This window comes from Neophocaena asiaeorientalis, unplaced genomic scaffold, assembly GCF_003031525.2.
Source record: "Neophocaena asiaeorientalis asiaeorientalis breed wild unplaced genomic scaffold, Neophocaena_asiaeorientalis_V1.1 scaffold506, whole genome shotgun sequence".
Taxonomy (NCBI): Eukaryota; Metazoa; Chordata; class Mammalia; order Artiodactyla; family Phocoenidae; genus Neophocaena; species Neophocaena asiaeorientalis.
Window position 1 is genome coordinate 469,332 of NW_020174950.1, and position 27,370 is coordinate 496,701.

At 38.4% G+C, this 27,370-nt stretch overlaps 1 protein-coding gene across 1 annotated transcript in view; it reads left to right on the forward strand.

The window, feature by feature from the left end:
• Positions 1-27,370, forward strand: part of DMXL2 (Dmx like 2) — a 153,023-nt gene that overhangs the window by 12,246 nt on the left and 113,407 nt on the right. The window contains exons 2-3 of the mRNA XM_024761857.1: positions 22,189-22,314; positions 25,082-25,153. Coding sequence (XP_024617625.1) covers positions 22,189-22,314; positions 25,082-25,153 — 198 coding nt within the window. The remainder of the gene's footprint in view (positions 1-22,188; positions 22,315-25,081; positions 25,154-27,370) is intronic.

Sequence of the window (27,370 nt, forward strand, 5' to 3'; positions counted from 1 at the left end):
GTTGATTTATAGTGTTTCAGGTATACAGCAAAGTGATTCAGTTATACATATACATATATGTATATTCTTTTTCAGATTCTCTTCCATTATAGGTTATTACAAGTATAACAAGTATAAGATATTGAGTATAGTTCCCTATGCTATAGAGTAGGTCCTTGTTGTTTATTTTATCTGTTAATTCAAAATTTCTACTTCATCCCTGCCTCCCCTTCCCCCTTTGGTAACCATAAGTTTGTTTTCTGTGTCTGTGAGTCTATTTCTGTTTCGTTAATAAGTTCATTTGTATCTTTTTTTTTTTTAGATTCCACATATAAGTGATATCATATGATATTTGTGTTTCTCTCTCTGACTTACATCAGAGATAATGATAATCAGAGATAATGATAATCTCTAGGTCCATTCATGTTGCTGCAAATGGCATTATTTCATTCTTTTTTTATGGCTGAGTAATATTCCATTGTGTGTGTGTCTGCTCTCTAATTGTGGTGTGCGGGCTCTAGAGCGCGCCGGCTTAGTTGCCCCACGGCATGTGGGATCTTAGTTCCCCTACCAGGGATCGAACCAGCATCCCCTGCATTGGAAGGCGGATTCTTAACCACTGGGCCACCAGGGAAGTCCCTTTTGTGTTTCATTCTTGAAAGACATTTTTGCTTAGGTTGCATAGGTTGAGGATGGCAGTATTTTCTTTTCAGCATCTTGAAGATATCACTCCTTTATCTTCTTGCCTCCACTGTTTGTGTTGAGAAGTGAGCTGCCAGCTTGTTGCTTCTTTAGAAGTTGTATTTTAATTTTTTTCCCTCTAGCTGCTTGTAAGGTTTTTCTTGTCTTTCTGGTGTTTTACTGTGTTGTGTCTTGGTGTCCTTTGTTTTTCTTTTTAATCCCGTTTGGGACTTTTGAAATTTTTGAATTTGTGAGTTGATGTATTTCATCAAATCTGGAAAATTTTCAGCTAATAGCTCTTCAAATATTGTTTCTGCCCCATTGACCTCGTGAGACTAATACATTAAATATATTAGGACTTCTCTGGTGGCGCAGTGGTTGAGAATCCATCTGCCAATGCAGGGGACACGGGTTCGAGCCCTGGTCCGGAAAGATCCCACATTGCTATGGAACAACTAAGCCCGTGTGCCACAACTACTGAGCTCTCGCAGCACAATTACTGAAGCCCGCATGTCCTAGAGCCCGCGTGCTGCAACTACTGAAGCCTGTGGGCCTAGAGCCCGTGCTCTACAGCAAGAGAAGCCCTGCAATGAGAAGCCCACACACCACAACGAAGAGTAGCCCTTGCTCACAGCAACGGAGACCCAATGCAACCAAAAAAAAAAATATATATATATATACATATATATATATATATATGTATATATATATATATTTTTTTTTTTGGTTGCATTGGGTCTCCGTTGCTGTGAGCAAGGGCTACTCTTCGTTGTGGTGTGTGGGGTTCTCATTGCAATACATTAAATATATTAGGACTTCTCTGGTGGCGCAGTGGTTGAGAATCCATCTGCCAATGCAGGGGACACGGGTTCGAGCCCTGGTACGGAAAGATCCCACATTGCTATGGAACAACTAAGCCCATGTGCCACAACTACTGAGCTCCCGCAGCACAATTACTGAAGCCCGCATGTCCTAGAGCCCGCGTGCTGCAACTACTGAAGCCTGTGGGCCTAGAGCCCGTGCTCTACAGCAAGAGAAGCCCTGCAATGAGAAGCCCACACACCACAACGAAGAGTAGCCCTTGCTCACCGCAACGGAGACCCAATGCAACCAAAAAAAAAAAAATATATATATATATACATATATATATATATATATGTATATATATTAGATCTTCTCCCTTTAGTTCTATGTCTAAAACCCTCTCTACTATATTTTCTTTTCATCCTTTTTAGAATTCTAATTGGTTTTTTCTAATCCATTTGCTAATCCTTTCTTTTTTTTGTTTGTTTGTTTGGCTGCTTCAGGTCTTAGTTGTGGCACTCAGGATCTTCGTTAAGGCATGCGGGATCTTTTGTTGCAGCTCGGGGCTTCTCTCTAGTTGTGGCGTGTGGGTTTTCTCTCTTTAGTTGTGGCACGTGGGCTCCAGAGTGTGTAGGTTCTGTAGTTTGCAGCATGCAGGCTCTCTAGTTGAGGCTCAGTAGTTGTGGCGGCGCTGGGGCTTAGTTGCCCTGAGGCATGTGGGATCTTAGTTCCCCAACCAGGGATTGAACCCATGTTCCCTGCATTGGAAGGCAGATTCTTTACCACTGGACCACCAGGGAAGTCCTGCTAATCCTATCTTAAGTCATGTCTGATTTGCTCTATTGTACTTACTGCACTGACTAGTCCTAGATTTTGTTTTGTTTGCCCTTTATAAGATTGAAAAAATGTCCTTATATTCTTTTTTGCTGGAATTTTTTATCATGAAGTCATCTTGAATATTGTCAAATGTTTTTTTTTTCATTTATATGGTCTTGTGATTGTTTTTCTTCTTTAAACTGTTAGTGTGGTAGATTACATTGATTGATTTTTTGCAAATAAAATCAGCCTTGTATTACTGGTATAAGCCCCACTTGGTTATGGTGTGTATTATCCTTTTTATATAGGGCTAGATTTGATTTGCTAATATTCTGTTGAGTGTTTTTGCATCTATGTTCATTCTTTTTTTTTTTTTTTTGCGGTACGTGGGCCTCTCACTGTTGTGGCCTCTCCCGTTGTGGAGCGCAGGCTCAGCGGCCATGGCTCACGGACCCAGCCGCTCCGCGGCATGTGGGATCTTCCCAGATTGGGGCACGAACCCGTGTCCCCTGCATCGGCAGGCGGACTCTCAACCACTGCGCCACCAGGGAAGCCCTATGTTCATTCTAGATCCATCGTCTTTTCCCCTCGTATTGTTTTTGTTTGGTTTTATTGTAATGCTGGTTTCATAAAATGAGTTTGTAAGTATTCCTTCGTTTTCTATTTTCTGTCACGGATCAGGTAGAAATGGTTTCATTCTGTAAATTTTAGTAGGATTTTCCAGTGAAATCATCTGGGTTTTGACTTTTCTGTTTCAGAAGTTTTGTTTTGTTTTGTTTTGTTTTTTGCGGTACATGGGCCTCTCACTGTTGTGGCCTCTCCTGTTGCAGAGCACAGGCTCTGGACGTGCAGGCTCAGTGGCCATGGCTCACGGGCCCAGCCGCTCTGCGGCACGTGGGATCCTCCTGGACCAGGGCACGAATCCGTGTCCCCTGCATCGGCAGGCGGACTCGCAACCACTGTGCCACCAGGGAAGCCCCAGAAGGTCTTTTTTTAAAAAATTGAGCTGTAGTTGATTTACAATATTAGTTTCAGTTGTACAGAATTTTAGGGTTTTATCTACATTCAATTTCTTTAACAATTAAAGGACTATTAAGGTAATGTATTTCATTTTGGGTGTGTTTTTGTAGTTTCTGATTTTGGAGGAATTAGTCTTTTTTTTTTTTTCTATTTCACTGTCATATTTATGTGTATAGAGTTGTTTATAGTATTTTATTATCTTTTTAATGTTTGCAAGATTAGTACTGGTATTTTCTTTTATTCTTTTTATTTTTAAAAGAAAAAACATTTTAAGTTATCTTTTTATTTTTCATTAATTAATTAATTTATTTTTGGGTGCATTGGGTCTTCGTTGCTGCATGTGGGCTTTCTCTAGTTGCGGTGAGCGGGGACTACTCTTTGTTGCAGCATGCGGGCTTCTTATTGCCGTGGCTTCTCTTGTTGCGGAGCTCAGGCTCTAGGCCCATGGGCTTCAGTAGTTGCAGCACACGGGCTCAGTAGTTGTGGCATGAGGGCTCTAGGGCATGTGGGCTTCAGTAGTTGTGTTGCGCATGCTCAGTAGTTGCGGCTCGTAGGCTCTAGAGCACAGGCTCAGTTGTGGCGCACGGGCTTAGTTGCTCCATGGCATGTGGGATCTTCCTGAACCAGGGCTTGGACCCACCATGTCCCCTGCATTGGCAGGTGGATTCTTAACCACCACGCCACCAGGGAAGTCCCAATTTTTCTTTTTTCTTTGGTGTTGGTAATATATGTCTTCTCTCTTTCTGTGTGTCTTTCTAGAGGTTTATAAGTTTTACTGAACTTTTTCAAAGAACCAGATTTTTATTTTGTTCACATTATATACTATTTTCCTGTTGTCACTTTGATTTCTCCTTTTATTTTTATTATTTCATGACTCCTGCATGCTTTGAATTTGTTTTGCTCTTTTTCTAATTGATTAATATGGAAGCTTAGATTACTGATCTGAGGGTATTTATACTTCTATGGCATTTTTATAGTAGTCACTTTAACATGTTTGTGTGTTAATTTCAAAGTCTGTGTCTGTTGATTGTCTTTTCCCATGTGAGTTGAGATTTTCTTAGCTCTTTTTATGCTCAGTAATTTTGCATTGTTACCTGGACTGTTTAAAATATTGTGTTATGCAACTCTAGGTCTTGTGTAAAGTTTATGGAGAATGTTGATATTTTGTTTTAGCAGGCAATCAGCTTATTTGGGTTCATGCCAAAAGTTCTGACCAGCCTTCTATAGGTTGTAGTTTCAGTGTGAGTTCCATTTTCAAAGGCCTTGCAGTGCTAGTTGGATATAACCTGTGTTCATGCCACAGGCGGCCAGTATGAGACCTGGGCAGTGGTATCTCCTGTAGTTCAGATCCCAAAGGTGTTTATGCTGCTGTTTTAGGTGTGATCTGTGCATGTGCTGCCCGGGGATGCACCCAGGAGTTTATAAAAAAGTTTATTGGGTTGTTCTTCCAAGCTCTTCCCTTTTTGTGATTTCTGTGGTACTTTCTGTTTTGCTAGGGCTCCCCTTGGTGGTTCTCTGGCTGGAAAGTTGAGACCTTAGTTACCCTGCTCTGTGCTTCCTGTGACTGTATTTGTGTTCAGTGCCAAGCAGCAGTAGGACAGAGAAAGAAAAAAAAGCAACTGGGATTTCCCCCACTCTCTTGGGATCATAGCTCTTTATATTGGAACTCTGGGATTGCTTGGGGGCTGGGATGTGAGAAAATGGAGAAAAGAAAAGAAAAAAAAAGGATAAATGGGGAATTTTCTCTCCCTCTCTTTGAAAATTAAGAGTCTCTTTTCCTACTTTTTGAACCAAAAATAAATGGCTTCTCCTGGAGGTATTTTTTTTGTGTGTTTTGGTTTCGTCCTAAGTTTAAACTCTCTGCTAATACAATGGATTTCAAATTCTGTTCTTTCCTCGTTCATCTACTACCATTTACTTTTCAGAGTTTTAAAATATTTGTTCCATGCATTCTGTCCATGTTTTATGGCTGCATTCAGTGGGAGAGAGATATTGTTGTTCTTACTTAGAATCAAAGCTATGATACTATTTTTCATATCAAAAAATATCAAGGACCAGCAATAAGTCTAATAATACATGTAGAAGATTTCTGTGGGCAGAATTAATAAAACTTTATTGAGAAACCTAAATAAAGGGAGATAAATACCATGTTTATGGACTAGTATAAAGATATCAATTCTTTCCAAGCTAATTTATAGCTTTGATGTGTTCCCAGTCAAAAACTTAAAGAGGATTTGTGAAATTTGACAGAATGATGCCTAATTTTATGGAAAGAGATAGGGCCAAGAATAGATAAGGCTATCTTGAAGAACACTAAGATGAGAGGACTTCCACCAGCTGAAGACTTGTAGAAGTTGTAGTCATTAAGGTAGTGTGGTGGTAGCCTAAGAACAAATATACCAAACTAACATAACAGAGCACCAGAAACAGACTCACACATTTATTGATGCCTGATTTTTTTTTTTTGGCCACACTGTGTGGCATGTGGGATCTCAGTTCCCTGATCAAGGCTCGAACCCACACCCCCTGGAGTGGAAGCGCACTCTTAACCACTGGACTGCCAGGGAAGTCCCACCTGATGCTTGATTTATGTCAAAGATGACGTGGTAGAATAGTATAGAATGGTTGATCTTCTCAGTCAGTAGTGCTGGGACATTTTCTTATTTATACAGGAAAGAAATGAAACTTGGCCTCTAGCTCACCCCATACATAAAAATTAACTGCAGGTAGATTACAGATCTAGGTGTGAAAGAACAATAAAGATTTTAGAAGACAGTATAGAAAATTTATTCATGACCTTCAGGTTGCAAAATATTTCTTAAAACACCAAATATACCACAATTATAGATAAATAAATTAATTTATGATGTGAACCAGGTTTCTCATAATTGAAGAAGGGAGTTCAAAATATGGAATGTAGGAAGGCTAGAATGAATGGTGGATATAATCAGACCAGAGGCATCTGTATGACTTCATATGTATGTGTGTGTATCCATATATGTATATGTTATGTGTTTTTAATGTGTGAATCTGTTTGTGTGTATATATATATATATATATATATATATATATTTAGAAAGTGAGAAAGGTAGAGAGCAATGATGTATAGGTATAGAGGTATATAGATATGGTGGGGATGTATGCATGTCCTGGATGTCGTTGCTTTTAAACCTTTCAATGGAGAGTTGAAACTGTATGTGGGTGTCTACATACACACACACCCACATATGCATGTGTATTCAAGTGCACGCGCACACATGTCTGTTTCCTAGTTGGTCAGCTGAGAGGGCCTAGACACAGTTGGTACTCCAGCAGCAGAAACATAACTGGCATCAAGATCTTGGCTTCTAAATACCGTTCTCCACTAAAAAGAAACAGCATTCCTTGGAGAAATAACTGATTCTAGGTTGGATGATAAGCCTAGATAAGCCTGGAATCTCTTATGCCAGATAGTAAGGAATTGTTCAAAGAATGACGAGAACATGTCAAAAGAAGACAGGGCTAGCTTGAAGAGTTCCTACTGGCCAAGTCTGGGACAGTTGGAATATGAAAATAAGTGATAGTAGTGGATTATCACCCTTTGAATGAGGTAAGAACTCGTGATCTTTAATATAAAAAGTACAAAAATGAATAAGAAAACTCAGGGGGAGGGATAAATTAGGAGTTTGGGATTAATATATACGCACTACTATATACAAAACAGATAAACAGCAAGGTCCTACTATATATAGCTTAGGGAACTATAGTCAATATCTTATAATAAACTTTAATGGAAAAGAATATATGTATAACTAAATCACTTTGCTGTACACCAGAAACTAAGACAACATTGTAAATCAACTATACTTCAGTTAAAAAAAAAATAGGAGGGGACTTCCCTGGTGGTCCAGTGGTTAGGACTCTGTGCTCTCACTGCCCAGGGCCCGGGTTTGATCCCTGGTCGGGAAACTAACATCCCACAAGCTGCATGGTGAGGCAAAAAAAAAAAGAAGAAAATTACCATTTGGCAGCCATCATGGTAATAACTGATTAGGCAAGAATCATCCAATGGATGCTAATATTCGTGGGTAAAAGTTTGATAAGTAACAAGATATTTATATAACCTCAAAATAGCTTCCCACAAAATGCTTATTAATTACAAAGGAAAAAAAATAGCTTTATAGAGGAGAAACTTGTCAGATACCACCTTTAACAACCGATCGAAGTTAACATCACCAGAGATGGGACAGGTAGACAAATGTGCCTCTTAGTAAAATGCAGTGAGAACATGGCTATATTTCTATGATGTTCCTGCCCAAAATGCATAACTGGAATCTAATTATAAGGAACAGTGAAAATGCAGGCCATGGACTTGGAAAAGATAATTGCATCTCACATATATTTGACAAAGGATTGGTATCCAGAATATAAAAATATCTATAAATCAATAAGAAAAGAACTGAGAACTTAATAGGAAGTGGATGAAAGTCTTGAACAGGCATTTCACAAAAAAGAAAGTTTAGATGTCTAGCAAACATATGAAAAGAGAGGCTCTTCCTCATTAGTAATCAGAAATGCAAGTTGCAATCAGGAAATACCATTGCATACCTACCACATTTGCAAAAGATTAATTTGACATATCTGGTGATGGCAAGAATATCCATAAATGGGAATCCTTATACACTGCTAGTGGGAGTATTAGTTCATACAACTACTTTGGAAAATGCTTTATCATTATATACCAAAATTTAAGATACATATTCTCTGTGATCTGTCAGTTCTTCTTCTCTATATATATTCTAGATAAATACATATAATATGCAGGATATGTCTACAAGAATGTTCAGAGCAGCATTTATGTTTGTTTCTTAGAGCAGCATTGCTTTTAATAATATGCAAACAGTCCAGGAACATTAGAATGGATACATTATGGTACATACAAGGGAATATTAATAAGTAATGAAAATGAATGAATCACAGCTATATGTGTCATGAATTAACCTCTGACCAAATGTTCATGAAAAGAGCAAGATAAAAGAATACATGCAGTATGATTTCACGTACACAAAGTTCAGAGGGCCGGCAAAACTAAACCATGTTATTTAGGCATGCATGCAGAAGTAGGAAAACTACAAAGAAAAGCAAGGGAGTGATTTCCCAAAAAAGTCAGGGCAGTGCTACTTTGCTTGTGGGAGAGAAATGTCCTTTTGAAGGGACACACGGTCTTTTGGGTTGCTGGAAATAGTGTCTTCTTTTTTTAAGTGGTGGTTATGCACACCTTCATTTTAGTTTATTCTTTGTGGTGTCTGTTTTATGTACACCTCTAGCTTTTTAAAAAAATCGACTTAATGGAGTTTTGTGAGGGAGTGGATATAGATGTATTTTGTTGTTTTATTTTTTTGTTTGCTATGTTTAATGAGAATCTCAACCCTTCTTTGTAAATTAAAAAATACAAAAACAAAAACTTACCATCTACCTCTCCCTGTCCTCTGGCGAAATGTAAACTTCATGTGGTAGAGAGAGACCTGCCTCTTTTCCATCACATTCTGCCCTGTGTGCCTGGTCCACGCTAACTGCTCAGTAGACGTTTGTTGACTTGAATCCCCACAGTCATCCCGCTGTGAATATTTGTTGAGACTTAAATGGTACAAGGAACAAATTACCTTAAGCAATGGGGAATTATGAGAATACAGAAAAGGAGTAGAAGACTGTGAGGGAAAACTGTGGCCTGCCATATCAGTAAACAAAGGATGCTGTAGTAAACAAAGGATGCTGCATCCCCCCACCCCCACCCCGTGAGCCCTGAAGGAGCACAGGACAGAGGTGAATGGGCTGCCTGCTGTCAAGCTGTCAGCCGCTGCAGTCACCCCCAAAGGTGCACCCTGAGGAGACTCAGGATGGGGAAGAATACTGGTCCTAGATAGCTAAGGTGCATATCAAAGCAATGATTTCAATGAGCCCAGACTCTTGCATCTTCCCATACGAAGAAAAGTGCTAAATTCATTCACTTGAGATGTCTGGTTTTCTTTGGTTAACAGTAATCTTGCGTTGCGACTATGTGGTCTTTGTTGCAAAACTCCTATATATCCTGGCTTCTCCCTTACCTCTTCAGAGCAGTCCCTCAGAACTACCTGAGAGGCTGCCTCCTGGCCTTGAAGTCCTCAGAAAGTCCGCCAAATAAAATATAATTCTCAACGTTTAGGCTGTGTAATTTTTTTCAGTCGACAAGACAACTCTTCCAAGAATCTTCTAACACAAGTCGTACGTAGTACAACTGGGCCTCAGATATCAGGAACTTGGTGGGCTCGGGGGAGTGGTTACTCTGTCTGTGTTGGACTGTGTGGCTGTTCCTGTCATAATATCTCAACCTCTCCCTGTGTTGGGTCCATTAAAAAAAACTGGCTTGCATGAGGATCGCAGGGACCGCCCTGGCCTCTGTGTACATAAAGTCTGTACATAAAGTCCTTTTGGCTTTACTGCCTATTACTACCTGCTACATTTCTTGGTATTTCCTTGAATATCCAGAAAGTGGAATCTGACCCAGCTCACCTTTTTGAAGCCAGGCCACATCATGGGTTGCTGGTCAGCCTGTAGCTTTTTTTTTTTTTTTAACATCTTTATTGGGGTATAATTGCTTTACAATGGTGTGTTAGTTTCTGCTTTATAACAAAGTGAATCAGTTATACATATACATATGTTCCCATATCTCTTCCCTCTTGTGTCTCCCTCCCTCCCACCCTCTGTATCCCACCCCTCCAGGTGATCACAAAGCACTGAGCTGATCTCCCTGTGCTATGCGGCTGCTTCCCACTAGCTATCTACCTTACGTTTGGTAGTGTATATATGTCTATGCCTCTCTCTCGCTTTGTCACAGCTCACCCTTCCCCCTCCCCATATCCTCAAGTCCGTTCTCCAGTAGGTCTGTGTCTTTATTCCTGTCTTACCCCTAGGTTCTTTTGGTATTAAATTCTTGGCCTTTGGAATCAGGTGTCACCCTGGTCCAATCAGTTGTATGCGGTGAGTGTTGGTCACGTTGTCTGCCCAGGCTGAAACGCCTAGAAACGTCTGCGAGTCTGATGGACAATACACTTGACGTGATAACTATAATTTTTCTATTACGGGATGTTTAGGTTGTTTCCATTTTTTTTTTATTACTTTAAATAATGCTGCAGTAAACATCTCGGTCCTAGTTGTAATGTTTGTTTGCACATCTGAATGTTTTCTCAGGATAGAGTCCTAGAAATAGACATAATGAATCAAAGTACTTAAATCTCTTTGCAGTCTTTTAATTCATATTGCCAAATTGCCTTCCAGAAAAGTCACATGTTTTTATACTGCAGTAGCGTATGAGAGTGACAGGTGCACCATACTGTTGCTTTTTGCTGTTCATTCTTCAAAGCTGAAAAAAGTACATTCGGCTATTTAGTGCTCCAAAAGCCTTTCTCTGGTACATATTCTGGGTCCCACGGGATCACAGATGACTACTTTAGTAACTGTAACTTTATTATACATATTTTTTTTTGCCAGCTTTCTATCCTAGTATCCTCATTGCTGCTGCTCTAATATCATGGACAATTCCATATTTTCCTTGAAGCCCTGCTCTGAATATCCCCAGTCTTCGTACCAGTTTCGGTTCTAGTCAGGGCAAGGGACAGATGAACTGAAGTAAAAACAAGGTTTATTTCAGTATACACAATGAATCATCAAGGAAGGGCACCTGAGCTTCAGCGTGATTAGAACTAAAAAGCTGGTAGAATAAACCGCGTTTTCTTAGAGATTTTGCATACATGTTTTCTTGTGAGTTCTTTCTTATTTTCGGATATCTGATCCATTTGCTTCTCAAACTGGTGATTTCAGTTTCAAATTGCACATGGTTCTTAATGGCTGCCTTATCCCTGAATATGTATGACTTTTCAGCTCAACTCTCCCTGCTAACTCTGGGTTTTCTGGTTTAAATTCCCCAGAACAGACTTCGGCATAGCTCATCTTTTTCAGCTATTAGCCACTGGTCATTATTCTGGACCCATCCTTGCCTCCTGTCAGCTTTGAGTAGGGGAAAGAGTCACAAGATGTAAAACATTTAGCTGGGGTTCTATGTAAAATAGTGTACACTGGATTATTTAATCTTTTTATCAAGACTTTTTGAAGCAAATTTGCGTACACTTAACAGAATCACAGTTTAGAAGTTGAAAGGGGTCTCAGAAGTGATCTAGTCACAATCTTTCGTTTGACTGATTAAGGAATTATCTGTAGAGAGACTGTGATTTGCCCATTGTTATAGTCAGTGTTAGTACCTCTAGATTCTCAAGAATGTACTCTTTCCATCATACTGCAGGATTGGAAGTTTAATTACAATTTAATAGTTTAATCATATTATTTGGGAAATATTTTTTTGAACACTGTCAGGACCATCTCCCTCAAAATATCAACATTTAGATTAAATGATTTTCTGGAAATGGCCAGTAGTTAACAAAATAATTGAAGGTTGTCATAAACATTACATATTAATATTGCTACATAATATACTATTAACTTTAAAATCCTTTCAGATGGAAAATGTATTAAGAACAAATTAAGGAACAAGATATTAGGTACTTATTTTCTCTATTTCTGATAATTTAATGTCCAAAAAAGCTCATTTTATTTCTTTAGACGTAGCAGTTTTAAAAAGTAGTATCTTACTTCAGTATTCTCTATGAGGCAAATTATTTTATACTGTAAGCTTTAGAGAACAACTTTGAGGCTGAAAGGTGACTCCTAGTTTTTATACCTGCTGGCCAGTCCATGGGGCTTATTGTTACCAGTATTACTATGATTTCCTTTATACATTTTTGATAATTAATACTTTGAATGGTTTATTCTTAGCACTGACATAAAATAGTTATTTATAAGAGAAGATAATTTTTGGGTTTTATTTCCAGACCTACCTTTTAATGAGAATGCAGGCAAGTGGAAGATAGAGCTGGTTTTGTAATGGTTAATTAGAATTAATTAATTAATTATGGCATATTTTTCTTTTCAAGGTCTCATTTTCCTTTCAGATGGTACTAGTATCAGTAAATTAAAAAAACATGTTTGTTCTTGGTTCAAGGGTATAGAAATAGGCTTAGTTTGGACTACAGGTGTCTGTTTCTTTTTATCTTAGTATTTAGAAGTTTTTTTATAGGTCCATCTTGTTAGTAAATTATCAAAATTGGCTAGCTTTTGACTAATATTAAAAACAATTCTTGTTTAAATTTAATGTTTTAATTTTAATTAGAGAAAGTTCTACTTTCAGATCACTTGCTTCTCTGGGGTTGTTAGGAAGAAATTAAAACAAAAATCATTTTGTCTCTTACCCCTTAATCACAAATATGTAGTATTTTCTTCAATTTTCTTTTCTTCCTTTTTTCTGGCCATAAATTTTTGTTTTTACATGCTATTAATCTTTGTCTTATGTATCACTTAGCATACTGCTTGCAGCTTTGCTTTCTTCTACTGTTACTTATAAGTAGCCTGCTAATTTTGCATTTCCTGGTGTGCGTTGTTTCTAAGAGGAACAGTCCCTTTGGTTACCACACAAGTAGTCATAGTAGATTATTTCCAATGTTGCTTCACACATCATTGGCTTAGTCTGAGCTTTTTGCATAATATTTAGTTTTTCTTTGTTTTGTTTATTTTAATATATAGTTTCTTTCTCATTTATTTTGCTCATTCAGCATTGTTGAATGAACTTCAAACTGTTGGAATGATTGAATCATCTCAGTAAAATGTGTTCTTACTAGTGTGGAAGGAAGAGCTTCTTTTCAAATACTACCGTCTCGCCCTTTTCTAACTCTAGTTTAGACTTGTATCTGAATGACAGGAGGCTTATTTATTTTGGGGGGTGGTGGTAGGCAGTAATTGATAATGGTAAGGGTTTGACTTTAGGTGTAGAAACTTATAGGAAGACAGGTGAGGCTGATTGAATATATTGCTGATAATAAGTACTCATAGGGACTTCCCTGGTTGTCCAGTGGGTAAGACTCTGTGCTCCCAATGTAGGGGGCCAGGGTTTGATACCTGGTTGGGGAACTGGATCCCACATGCATGCCACCACTAAGATCCCGCGTGCTGCAACTAAGACCCAGCGCAGCCAAAAAAAAAAAAAAAAAAGTACTCATTTTGTAGACTTAAATTTCATTTTGAGAACTCTCATTAAGTCCAGAATGTGTATTTTTTATGCATAAGTCTATGGTTTCCTGGTAAGCCATAAATTAGGTTTTAAAATAGTCAGTGGCTTCTTATGATCTGTTTATAAAATTTTAAAAATTGGAATTGTGTATTATATTAATATACTATCTCAATTAAGAAAATGTTTTCTTTGATATGTTTGCACCTTCATATGTCTTCAGCTCAGGTATTTTGTTAAAAAAAAAAAAAAGAATTCGTTAGCTACGTATGACAAAGGATAAGTTCTATGAAGAGCTCTTATAAATCACTGAGAACAACAGTACTAAAGACTTAGTTAAGAAATGGACCAGTGGGAGACTGGCAGTCCAGTGCTTAGGACTCCCCACTTCCACTGTCAGGGGCCCAGGTTCCATCCCTGGTCGGGGAACTAAGATCTCACAAGCTGCGCTGTGTGGCAAAAAAAAAAAACCAGAAAAATAAATGGACCAGTAACAGGAATAGTCAGTTTGAAGAGAAAGAAATACAAATGGCTGATAAATATATGAAAAGATGTTCCTAATAAAAATACAAATTAAAACAAGTAGATGCCAGGTTTTGTTGGATTAGAAAGATTAAAACATTTGATAATGATCAGGATTAGTGATGAAGTGGACAAACAGGTACTTTTTTTATATCTGGGGAGTATGATTTTTTTGAAGGGCGGTCTGCTTTAGTTTTTTTTTTTTGCCGTACGCGAACCTCTCACTGTTGTGGCCTCTCCCGTTGAGGCTCCGGACGCGCAGGCTCAGTGGACATGGCTCACAGGCCCAGCCGCTTCGCGGCATGTGGGATCTTCCGGCACCGGGGCACAAACCCGTGTCCCCTGCATCGGCAGGCGGACTCTCAACCACTGCGCCACCAGGGAAACCCTGCTTTAGTTATTAATTCTAATCACTGACGCAGCAAATAATGTCTTAGAATTTATTTTGTGGGTATATTTCCATACATATGCATAGTATCATTTACATGAAGATGTTCATTGAAACATTTTTTGCAATAGTAAAAGACTGGAAACAACCTAAATTAATTATGGCAAAGCCACAAAATGGAATACTATGCAACTATTAAGAAGAATGGGGGCTTCCCTGGTGGCGCAGTGGTTGGGAGTCCGCCTGCAAATGCAGGGGACACGGGTTCGTGCCCCGGTCCGGGAAGATCCCACGTGCCATGGAGCAGCTAGGCCCGTGAGCCATGGCCACTGAGCCTGTGCGTCCGGAGCCTGTGCTCCACAATGGGAGAGGCCACAGCAATGAGAGGCCCACTTACCGCAAAAAAAAAAAAAAAGAAGAATGAAGTAATTCCTTTTGTGGGATTTGGAAAGTTTTCAAGATATATTGTTAAGTAAGTGGACAAGAAGTTGCAGAATTGTGTATAGCATAATCCCTTTATGTTAAAAAGAAAGATTTATATGTAGATACACTTGTATGTACACTAAACATTTCAGGAAGAGTTCATAGGTAACTGTTAAGTGATTCCTCCTTGGCTATGAGTGGGGACGGTCAAGGCTAAGAAGGTGACTTAATTTTCCTATATAGTTTTAAAATTTAGTACATGTGTTATTCTCTCTATAAAAAAGAATATTTTGTCATTGAAAGCATAAAACACTTTAAGTGGTTTATTTAGCTTTAATGGATAAGTACTATTTGAAAGTTCTAGCTTAATAAGGGATCCATTCAGCATTCAATAAGGAAACTTATTTATCCATTTTAGAAGTTAATTTTTAATTCTGTGAGTATCATAAGCAGTTAGGGTTTTAACTAGGTGACTAAAATGAAGAGAGGGAAAGGATGTTTTCTTGAGAAATTTTTGTTAATCTGTGCGTTGTTTTCTTGGTTGTAAAATTTTTTCATAGGTCAACACTGACCTCTTAAGACTATTTCCTGAAGGTGACTTGGTACAACCAAGTAATCACGAAAGCCCAGACAACCCTGTATTCTCTTTAGTTTTTTGTTTGTTTATAGAGCAGAAATCACAGCAGAAATGAAGAATATATATGAATTTATGTAATTAACCAAGAAGATGAACAAAAATTTAAGCACTAGAAAACAATATGATAGAAGATGGTCATCACTGAAGTGTATAAAACAGTGTAAAAAGGTCTAAATTTGCATGCCAGTATGTGTTTGCCTTGTGACTTAGGACTTTGATTAAATCATATGAACTTCCATTTCTTTATATTAAAGTGGGATTAATAACCAACTTCTAGGTTAACTGCAGTCTTGAAGGAAAGACTAGGAATGTGGAATGCATAGTACAGTACTTGTACCCAGCAGGCTTTCAATAAATGGCACCTCTTTCTTGTAATTATTTTTCTAGCTTTTACTAGCATGTGCCTTATATTTATATGAATCAAAACTCTCAGGGGGAGGCGGGAGTTTAACAGTAGCACTCTTGGTAGAGTATTCTTGTTAAATGAGACTATAGCACCTTGTTAAGTTAGTGAAACCTTTCAACAGGCTTAGTACCTCTTGATTCATCAGTGCTATTCTTTTTAAAATTTAGACACATCTGTCAACAGTTGTCACTGATCTCAAACTTTGACCCTGTAACTCCCATGTTGTTAAAGCATCCAACTACTCCATAGAAAATGCCAGTATAATGTATTCATAGTCTGTATTCTTATAGGAAAGGTCATGTTTGTGTAAGATTTATTACTCAGCCATAAAAAGAAAAGAAATTGAGTTATTTGTAATGAGGTGGATCGACCTAGAGTCTGTCACACAGAGTGAAGTAAGTCAGAAAGAGAAAAACAAATACCGTATGCTAACATATATATGGAATCTCAAAAATAAGGCTCTGATGAACCTAGGGGCAAGACAGGAATAAAAACTCAGATGTAGAGAATGGACTTGAGGACATGGGGAGGGGGAAGGGTAAGCTGGGATGAAGTGACAGGGTAGCATATATACACTACCAAATGTAAAATAGATAGCTAGTGGGAAGCAGCTACATAGCATAGGGAGATCGACTTGGTGCTTTGTGACCACCTAGGGGAGTGGGATAGGAAGGGTGGGAGGGAGATGCAAGAGGGAGGGGATATGGGGATATATGTATAGCTGATTAACTTCATTATACAGCAGAAACTAACACCACATTGTAAAGCAATTATACTCCAGCAAAGATGTTTAAAAAAATAGGAAGAATAAATTTTTTAAAATTGGGAATTCCATGGTGGTCCAGTGGTTAGGACTCGGCACTTTCACTGCTCAGGGCCTGGGTTCAGTCCCTGGTAGGGAAACTAAGATCCCATAAGCTGCAAGGCGTGCCCCCCCCCCCAATTTTTTTCTTTACTTTACACTTTAATTTATCTAAGACTTAAGGGAAATCTGAGAAATTAGAACAGTGTTTGAGATATGAGTATTACTTATTTGAAATACTACATTATGAAAATAATGTAGTCAAGGCAATTAGTATATATTAAACTGAGGTTAGAGAAGACTGAGTATGTTATGCCTATTCAGCTACACTTAATCATTGTTCAGAATGACATTGAACCCTCTAGAGAAGGCAACAGTATTTTTATTATTGTCACGATAGTGTGTTAATTCAGAGGATTTTATGGCTTTAGAAAATGATACTTAAATTTTTTTCAAGTGTAACATTTTAATAAGGTAAAAGAAGAGGGTCACTTGTTTTTCAGCCTCAGCTAATTGACAGGGCTCTCCTAATGATATTTTGGATCTCACAAATAAAAACATAGAATCTTGGTAATAACAAATACTCAGGTTTTTAGCTCCCATATAATAATTTTGGGATAACACACTTTGTCTAAGGAAGAGATTCTTTAAGACATAAACTAATGAAATCTACGGACCCAGTGAAAACCAGAACATTCACATGGTTTTAAATATAATTTCCAGGATTTCAGAGACCTCCTGAAACCATCTATGATTCACACCCACTAGACTCAGGTTGAAAACTTCAATCAGGTTGGAAATTTAGTTTCAGTGCTCAAAGTAGAGACTAGTTTTCTCTTTCCTGACAGGATGGATTCAGTCTCCAAAAGTAAGGTTAAAACAAGTGAGGGTTAGAGCATGTCCTTGCCTTTAGAACTTGTGCTACACAATTATCTCTTAGTTATAAACTGTCAGCTAGTTATTAATTCTTCATCATAAGGACAGTTCAGTCCTTCCATAAAAGAAACTCCCACGTGAAGAGAAGGAAAGGATGTTTTTCTAAGATTCTTAGAAAAAGAATCTTGCGTTTGGGCCAATACCATATCCTTGACTTTGAGAAATATTTTATATACATCAGTACTGTTATTAGTGCAGGACACTGGTGTATGGTGCTATGGCATAGGGGTGGTTCTCCTAGGAACCCAAGGGAAGAACTTGGTTAAGGGGTTCCATTTGTTCCAGAAAGGGCTTAGTGCCCTTTTCCCTGCTTCCCTGTAGTGATCCTGTAGCTTCTCTACCACATGTGGAATAGATAGTTTATACTCAGCCGAGTCAGAGATGTTTATTTACCTAGTACAAAGAAGCCCATATCTTGTACTCTCTGGGATCATTTTAGTATTTGCTTGTAGTCTCAGTGAGCTCCTGCTTTTCCTTCTGCACTATAAACTTTTCCTCTGGTAAAACTGAATTCTGAAAAAGAGGAATGAAACAAATTGCTTTTGACCTAAAATGGAAAGAATGGAAGTCTCTTGAGTAATTATAGATTTTGTATAAACCTTCTCAGCTGCTGGTCTTTACTCTGAGCTAGATGCTGTGGGAAATTATACTTGGGATTACAAATATGAGCATGGGCCTTTTAGTGCTTATAAGACATCTTAGTGGAGTTGGGGTGATGCAATGGAAAGAGCAGGAGCTTTACTATGAAGCAAATGAATCCTCACTCTGTGAACTTGGGCGAGTTACTTATCCTTTCTGGACCTCAGTTTCTCCACCTTTACAAGGGGGCCTGTGAAGATATGATATTCATAAAGACCCTAGCAGACTGCCGGAGCATAGAAGGGTATTCAATAAATGGTAAATTATTAAGGAAGGCTTTGATAGGTTCTCTTCTGGTAGGTCTTCTAAATCCATGACGCTGTTAGACTGGAAAATAAGCCAAAATCTTTCTTTTTCTTTGTATAGCTACCATCATAAACTTGGCTAAATTATTAGCTTATATCAACTGTCTGAACTCCATGTTCTTTGACCAAGTTTCCAGGTACATAGACGAGCCAGAAATTAGGAAGACTTTGAATCATTTATTTGTTATACAGATATCTGTATCTGTTGAGGGCTGTGCACATGCTGGGTGCTAGGACTAGAGTGGTAAACAAGAACATGGTCCTTGCTCTGATGGACCTCTCAGTGTAGTAGGCACCAGACAAACAAACACACATGTATATAAATCATTAAAATCTTATGCGCCTTCAGTTATAGAATGCATGTGATTCAGTACTGACTGATTATGAGTCCCCTGTTCTCGCACACTTGGGGTTATGTGTATTTTAGACTCTTTAGACAAAGGTGAAGAAAAATACTATTCAACTTCTGTTCTTTTCCAGCTCTCTGTGTGCAGTAGTTCATGGGGTTCCGTTCTAGCCGTGACCATGGATACTATATAAAAGAGTAGGTATTGCCTAGGTGTGGTTCCACAGGACGCTAGTGCCACGCACGATTGTTCTGTTATGATGGTAATTACTAGTTTGATAAGGGATTTGAGACCATTTTAGACCAGTGGTCTCTAAACTTTTGGTAACTGCATAGTATTCTACTCGATGGATATTCAGTAACTTATTTAACCACTTCCCTACTGATAGATGCTATGATTATTTTCAGTTTTTGCTGCTTAAAATAATGAGGCAGTGAATATCCTTCTCTATGTATTTTGGCAAGCTTTGCTAGTATGCTTATAGGAAAATAGGGACTTGTCAATCAAAGGGTATATTGTATTTAAAATTTTGATAGATATTGCCAAATTCTTTTATCCATGACGATCCTGATTTAGTAAGTCTGGGGTGGGACCACTCAGTTTGTATTTTTAACAAGTTCCCTAGGTGATTTTGAGGCAGCCAGGTTTGAGAACTATTGCATTTCAGAAAAATGGCAAGATTCTCTACTTCTAAGGAGCATGGTACATGTCCTCTGGCAAAGGTCAGGCAATTATGGCTATCTAGGGAGGAGTAAAAATCCTCTTCAGTGGCTGAGCAGTAAGAGCCTATGTCTAGAGCAGCTGTTGCTGGGGATGGCCCATCTTTAGAGAAGCAAGTGTGCTAATACTTATCTGAAATATTTTATGTCTCTTTGTCATGTAATGTAGGGGAAAAGAACATAAGAATTGTAAGGACCTGAGTTTGAACATTTTCCACTTACTAACTGTATAATCTTGGGCAAATAAATGAACTTGAATCTTTCTTTATATAATGATAATGATACTCTCTTCCTCTCAGGTTTGTTGCAAAGATGAAAGGGGGAGTGATTTAATGTTTATTTACTTATTTTTTTGCTGCTTTGGGTTTCCGTCACTGCGCGTGGGCTCTTCTGTAGTTACGGCGAGCGGGGGCTACTCTTGGTTGCGGTGTGCGGGTTTCTCATTGCGGTGGGTTCTCTTGTTGCAGAGCACGGGCTCTAGGTGCATGGGCTTCAGTAGTTGCAGCACGTGTGCTTCAGTAGTTGCGGTGCATGAGCTCAGTAGTTGTGGCTCGCAGGCTCTAGAACGCAGGCTCAGTAGTTGTGGTGCACGGGCTTAGTTGCCCCGCGGCATGTGGGATCTTCCCGGACCAGGGCTCGAACGTGGGTCCCCTGCATAGGCAGGCAGATTCTTAACCACTGTGCCACCAGGGAAGTCCCGATTTAACATTCATTGAGTACCTTTTGTCTTTGCTGGTAACTTATAGATATCTGTCTCATGGCAGTTTGTCATTTAGTTGTGATTGGTGATTCACTTGGTTGTCTCCCCAATAGACTCACTGGGACCACATCTTGTGTTTTTGTATTCCCAGTTGCTAGCCCAGACTTGGGACATCATGCACTGTTTTGTGTCTTTAATGAGTGACGTGTGCTAAGCACTATGGAAATAGATTTTCTGTCCTAAGAAATAAGTATTATTTCTTCCATTCTACCACAAGGAACTGCTCAGAGAGCTTAAGTAACTTGCTTAAGATCCTGTAGTACTGCAGAACCAACACTGAAAACCCCACGTGTGGTGATTCCAAACTAGGTAAAGTTTTGCTCTTACCATCAATCTGCTTTGCTGAGATAATGCTATAAAGTACTTTGGAAATTGTGAAATGTTTAAGGGTAAGATTATTTTTGTTATTTTAATAATATAAGTGTAAAGGTTAGCATGGTGACACAAACATTTCTTCTACCTATACTCAGGATTCCCATTCAGTTTACCTTTCTTGAATGCATAGCACAGCAAATCTGCTTTGTCTATGAGAGTATAAGTGGTTATTTCCTCCTGGGAGTGATTTTTTCCCCCCATAGTTCCTTTGTTTAAAATTCCGTCTTTGTTTTTCATTTGGGGAACTTTCTGGTATGTGCAAACACATGAGTTGAAGATAGTTTATAGTAGTTAGAGCAGGATTTTGGCAACACTGGAAGTTTCAGTGACCAGTAGAAGTAGTGTCTGTCTTCCTCTCTGGTCTTTATCTTCAGTTCCCTCTTTCATTACCAGCCATATGTGGACCTCACTGGCTTAGCTGTCATCACATGTCAGCCCTGGCTACTGGATATCTGTATTTTGTAGGACATGATCATATTGCTTAAGGCTGTAGAAATAGTGGGAAAAAAATATCACCTCATAAACTTTATGTTGCTTTTTGTGGGGCTTTTTCATTTGAGAATTACATTGTTAGGTTGTTTTAAATATTTAACCATAAGTTGAGTTTGGAAGAAAAAGAAAAATGTCCCCACCCTCTGGCCCTTATGTCATCATAAAATTCACAAAGTTGCAAAACAGGAGTAGCATACACCAAGAAGAAGTGTGGCAATAGGAAGAAATATGCAGTTTTGCTCATTATAGTTCTTTTGAACAAGGGAATTTTCCAGGAACTTGACTTTGTGTTTCATTTTATTTTCCAGACCAAATACTTGTCACATTTTATATAAATCAGTTTATTTTTTATTTTGTTTAGCGTGTGTGTGTGTCTAACCACTTTGGATTGGTGTCCTCTCTCTGTCTCTCTGTCTTTCTCTCATGCCTGGTAAGGTTGAGGGGAGGGGGCAGGCAGGCTGGCTTCATCATGGATTCACTTCGGCAGTTGAGTTTGTTTAGTGTTTGCCTTAGTGCGTGTAATTCTGCCTCAGGGGTTCATGTCTATTTAACTAGCTCTTTAAGCCATGTGGAATTGTGTTGGAAAATGCATCTGATTTCTATCTTGATCTTCCTCAAGCCTGGTTTGAACCCTGGGAATGCAATTGCAGCCTTCAATACCTCATTACTTTTAGGTGGAGGTTTTATTCTTTAGGGTTTACTGAGATGAGCTTCAGAGAGAAATTCTAAACCAAAAGATTTATGGGGGATGGAGGCTATAGTGTTTAAGACCTGGAAGAACCCTTTTCCTGTTAGTAGCAGTTGTTGAATGATAATGCATGGTGTGTCGTCACCCCATGTTTTTGGTGTGACTTTTAATGTTCTGATTTGGAAATTGACATTTTTAATATTCTTACATTAACTATTTTTGTAAAATATGTCACAGTATCCTTTGCAATAGCAGCAAAAACTAAGATAAACTAATTCACAAATTACATATCTTACATAATGTAAAACTTTTCTTTTTAGGCATATGGATCGGGCTGTGATATTGTTATTTTGGCAAATGACTTTGAATGTGTGCAGATCATTCCTGGTGCTAAGCATGGAAACATCCAAGTCAGCTGTGTGGAGTGTTCTAACCAACATGGAAGAGTAAGGGATTTATTTACTTTATTAAATATCATCTTTTAATGTATTTAACAATCTCAGAGAGTATTCTTATGCTTTTATATAAGGCTTGCCTACACTTTCTAATTATGTATTATACCTTGCTTAGATGGATGTTAATAGGAGTGGGTAAAATGATAGGTTATGTACAAATTTTAAAGAGCCATTAAGCTGATAAGTGATAATTAATTGTTCTATCTGTATATACTGTCTTAAAAGATTTGTAGGCTTCATATTCCTGTGTGTACTAATATTCTGCCAGTTGATAGTTCTAGCAGCTATTAAGCCAGTAGCAAGGAAGTAAACTTTTATCTTCTATATCTAGCATACCTTATCTCTCCCAAATTATAACATCAAATTTTTATCAAGAAATGTAGCAAGTTGTTAGCATCTAATACAATATTTGTCATGTAACTGATGCTTTGTAAAGTTTCTGTTAATGAAACTTTATTTGTTGTTTGAAGAATGTTAAAGTTCATTCACTCAGACTTTAAACAGAGGATTTATTTTAAAAGAATTCAAGTTTCATCATATGTTCCTCTCCCCCCAAATTTCACACATAATATACATCAAATTTTGATTATATGTAAAGTAAATATAGCATATTTGCTGTATATTCTAGCAATTCATTAAGGCCAATGTTGTGTAGCAGAGTTAAATGTTTCTATGGGAATATAAGAATGATATTTTTCCTGTAATAATTGTAATAATTTAAGCAGTTTTAGTGTTCTAAAAATTGTTCTTTACTAAGTAATAATAAATTTTATCAAGGATATGTTAAATCGGAATATTCATGGTAATAAATAGTAATCATGCAAATTTATGCCAAATAATAAATTGTGATATTATATCATTTCTACTGTCCTACCCTGCTGTTTGTATTAAGCTTTAATATTTGGGTAAATGTGCCACTATATGACAATCCAATGATAAAACTGACATAGTATTGAAACACTGAATTTTCTGCTGTTTTCCGATGCTTGTTTCTTGCTTTTCTGAATTTTTTCCCCAGTCGTTCTCCCTAAGTATTGCTTACTCTTCAGAAAACACTCAGAGTGTCAGATTTCTCTCATTAATTTTTCATTGCTCATCTCCCTATTCCAAGCATGGTAGTTTTAAACCTGCTTAGAGTTGTTACGATAGTTGTCAGAGATGCATTTTAAAAAATTATTTATGTGCTGGTGATGATCACAGCAAACAGATACTCTGGGAGCAAAATTCTTGTTTTTGTTTTCTTTTTTTTTTTTTAATATAGAAGCCCTTGGTTTTCATAACCATGTTTTTACTTTTTCTAACCTGGTTGAAGGTAAAGAAGCCCAAATTGTGACATCTCTGATTCATTGTCTTTTATTGCCATCTTCTTTTATTTCATTTATCCCCAGTCCTTGTGACGATTACTTTCAAATTTATGACTTTGTATTAACCAGTTATAATCATTCGTTCATTCATTCATTGACATGTTGAATGTGATCATTCATAACACTTTTTACCTCAGTGTTACCGTGGCCAGGCATTTTAAGTAACTCTCCCCCTACCATTGTGGAGTACAGCTTTTTCTTGGAAAGAAAGTTAGATATTAAATAACAATTAAAATCACTTTTTTGGGGACTTCCCTGATGGTCCAGTGGGTAAGACTCCGCGCTCCCAGTGCAGGGGTTCCGGGTTTGATCCCTGTTCGGGGAACTAGATCCCACATGCGTGCCGCAACTAAGAAGTCCGCATACTGCAACTAAGGATCCAGCATGCTGCAACTAAATATGCCTCAATGAAGATCCTGTGTGGTGCAACTAAGACCTGGCACAGCCAAAATAAATAAATAAATATTTAAAAATAAATAAATAAATACACTCTGAGTGACTATAGATGCTAAAAATAAATAAATAAATGAAATCACTTCTTTTGCATTACAGTGCCCTGAAATCACAGTAGACCTTTTCGGCTTGCCTTAAAAACATGTATACCTAATTTAGCTTTATAGGTTAACCCATAGACCTAGAGGTGTGAGAAGAGATGGTTTTTGGTCTGTTCCCTGTAGTTGTTTCCCTCTTGCCAAGAGGAAGATAAACTGGGAACTGGCTTTCAAGGAATTATTGGAAAACAGGCTCTGGTAAGCTCCTAGAAACAGAGAAATTTGTGTTTCTTCTCATCAGGCATGTGACGTGGAGCAAAGTCCTCTTGGCCCCCAAACTCCTAGCTTAAGTCCACTAGAGATGTCTATATCAGCTGTTTCTCCTCCAGTTGCAGTGGATGTCTCTCTGGTTTCTCCTTAGTCCATTTTCTCTATTCCTCCTTCTACATGGTGTTCCCAATTGGTATTTTTTGTTTGATGGTATAGTTAATGGCATTTTATTTGATGTATTTTTAAAACCTGTTGCTCTTTGATGTCTTTTTTCTACTTCTCATGGTTTTTATATTATTTTCACTGGATTGTAAAGTTTCTGACAGATGTACCATTGAAATGTGTCTTCGTTAATAAAAGTTATTTCTGTATTTAAAAATGAAATTTTTATAGGAAAGGATGATTTCTTTGAATAGGTCAACCTTGTATTTGATATGGAAAATAAAGCCTGAATTTTTGATAAGAGAAGAGATTCTTAAGTCCAGTACTTTTCCAGTTATATTTATGGAAGGGAATAAACCATAAATACTGTATTGGGATTGTATGTAATCAGTTTATACATTATTGTGAAAAGGAAGTTACCTTTATTTTCTCTTTTCCTTAAATATTAATGCTTTGTTCATTCTTTTTTAGGTTGCAGCTTCATATGGTAATGCTGTTTGTATTTTTGAGCCCTTGGGCATAAATTCTCATAAGAGAAATTGTGTAAGTATTAAATGGTGGTAGAAAAGTTTTATAACTGAGTTTGGAATCCAGTTGACAGCAATAAAGAGCTCCTTAGCAGCTGGTGCTGAAGGTGGTCTGGAATATCAGTGTGAAGTTTGTCTGGTGCTTTATGGTAAGATCTTTTACATTCACTAGGAATATATTCCTAGGCCTTTTAGAAAATCAGTTTCCTAGAATATTGCTTATTGAGATTTGCCTTGTTAATTGGGATCTACCCCCAGGTGAACTCCTGTTGTTTCTTATCTAGATTACTAGACTAGTCTCCTGTCGAATATCTATCCTCTTGCCCTTTCCCTGTTCTCAGCAGAGTAGATCATGACACTTCTCTGCTGAAAACTAATGGCTCCATGCTTGTCTCACATTTAAAGCCAGAAAGCCTTAGAATGGACTACAGCCCTTCTTCCTCCACCCCCGCCTTGCCCCCCACACCTGCACCCATTTATTACCTCTCAGAGCTCATCTACTATTCTTGTCCTCTCTGGTCGCTCCAGCCACACTGGCATTTTTTTTTTTTTTTTCACACTGGCATTTTCACTGTTCTTTGGATAGTTACCCGCTCATCTTTGAGCCTTTGCATTGGTTGTTCTTTTGTCTGGAATGTCCTTCTTTCTCTAGATAGCTCCAGGGCCAGTTCCTACAGATCCTTTAAGTTTTTGCTTAGTAGTACCTTCTCAGTGAGATGTGCCTTGACCACCCTTCCCTTTTTTAAAAAAAATAATTATTTTCCTTAATTTTTTTTTTGGCTGTGTCGGGTTTTAGTTGCGGCACATGGGATCTTTGTTGAGGCATGCAGGATCTTTTCGTTATGGTGTGCGGTCTGCTCAGGTTTCTCTCTGTTTGTGGCGTGAGGGCTTCTCTCTAGTTGTGGTGTACGGGTTTTCTCTCTCTAGTTGGGGTGTGCGAGATTTGTGGCGTGAGGGCTTCTCTCTAGTTGTGGTGTAGGGGTTTTCTCTCTCTAGTTGGGGTGCGCGGGCAGGCTCTGTAGGTTTCGGCATGTGGGCTCTCTCTTTGAGGCAGGCGGGCTAAGTTGCCCCGAGGCATGTGGGATGTTAGTTCCCCGACCAGGGATCAAATCTGCATCAACTGCATTGGAAGGCGGATTCTTTACCTCTGGACCACCAGGGAAGTCCCTTGAACACCCTTTTAAAAATTGCCACTTGGTTCTCCCACTTTCCTTCTAACCTGCCTATCCTTCTAGTTTTAAACCTTTTTCAATAGAGCACTTATCTTGTTTATTTATTTATAGATTACTATTTAGAATGTAAGCTCCATGAGCGTAGGGAGCTTTGTTTCTTTTGTTCACCGATGCATCTCAAGTATCTGGAACATAACAGGTACTTCTGAATATTTGAATGAAGGAGTTAGGAGCTTAGGTAAACTCACTGGGTGCTGAATTATATTTTGTCTTACTTAATATTCAGAAAATCCAATACGGTTAGAAAAATTTTTTGATTTTAAAATTACTACATGCAGTAGAACTCCACCGTCACTCACAAATAGTTAAAACTGCCAGTGTGAAATCTGAACGCCAAGATTTCACCTCTTGACATATTTACCAGTAATTAAAAAAAAATTGTATTCTTAACTGCAGTAAATAAGTGGTTTTGATATTTTTCATTAAATGTATGTATATGAATTTTTTTTTACGTTTTCCCCCAGAAGTACAAATTATATCATAGTCTCTTCCCTATGATAATATTATGAAATGCATATTAAATTTTCAGAGTACTGGGCTTCCCTGGTGGCGCACTGGTTGAGAGTCTGCCTGCCGATGCAGGGGACATGGGTTCGTGCCCCGGTCCGGGAAGATCCCACATGCCGCTGAGCAGCTGGGCCCGTGAGCCATGGCCGCTGAGCCTGCGCGTCCGGAGCCTGTGCTCCACAACGGGAGAGGCCACAACAGTGAGAGAGGCCCGCGTACTGCAAAAAAAAAAAAAATTTTTCAGAGTACTTAAGAGTCATCGAGAGTACATATTTAAAAATTCAGGGGCTTACCTGGAGGCACAGTGGTTAAGAATCTGCCTGACAATGCAGGGGACATGGGTTCGAGCCTTGATCCGGGAAGATCCCACATGCCGCAGAGCAACTAAGCCCCGTGCGCCACAACTACTGAGCCTGTGCTCTAGAGGCTGTGCGCCACAACTACGGAGGCTGTGCTCTAGAGCCCATGAGCCACAGTTACTGAAGCCTGCGTGC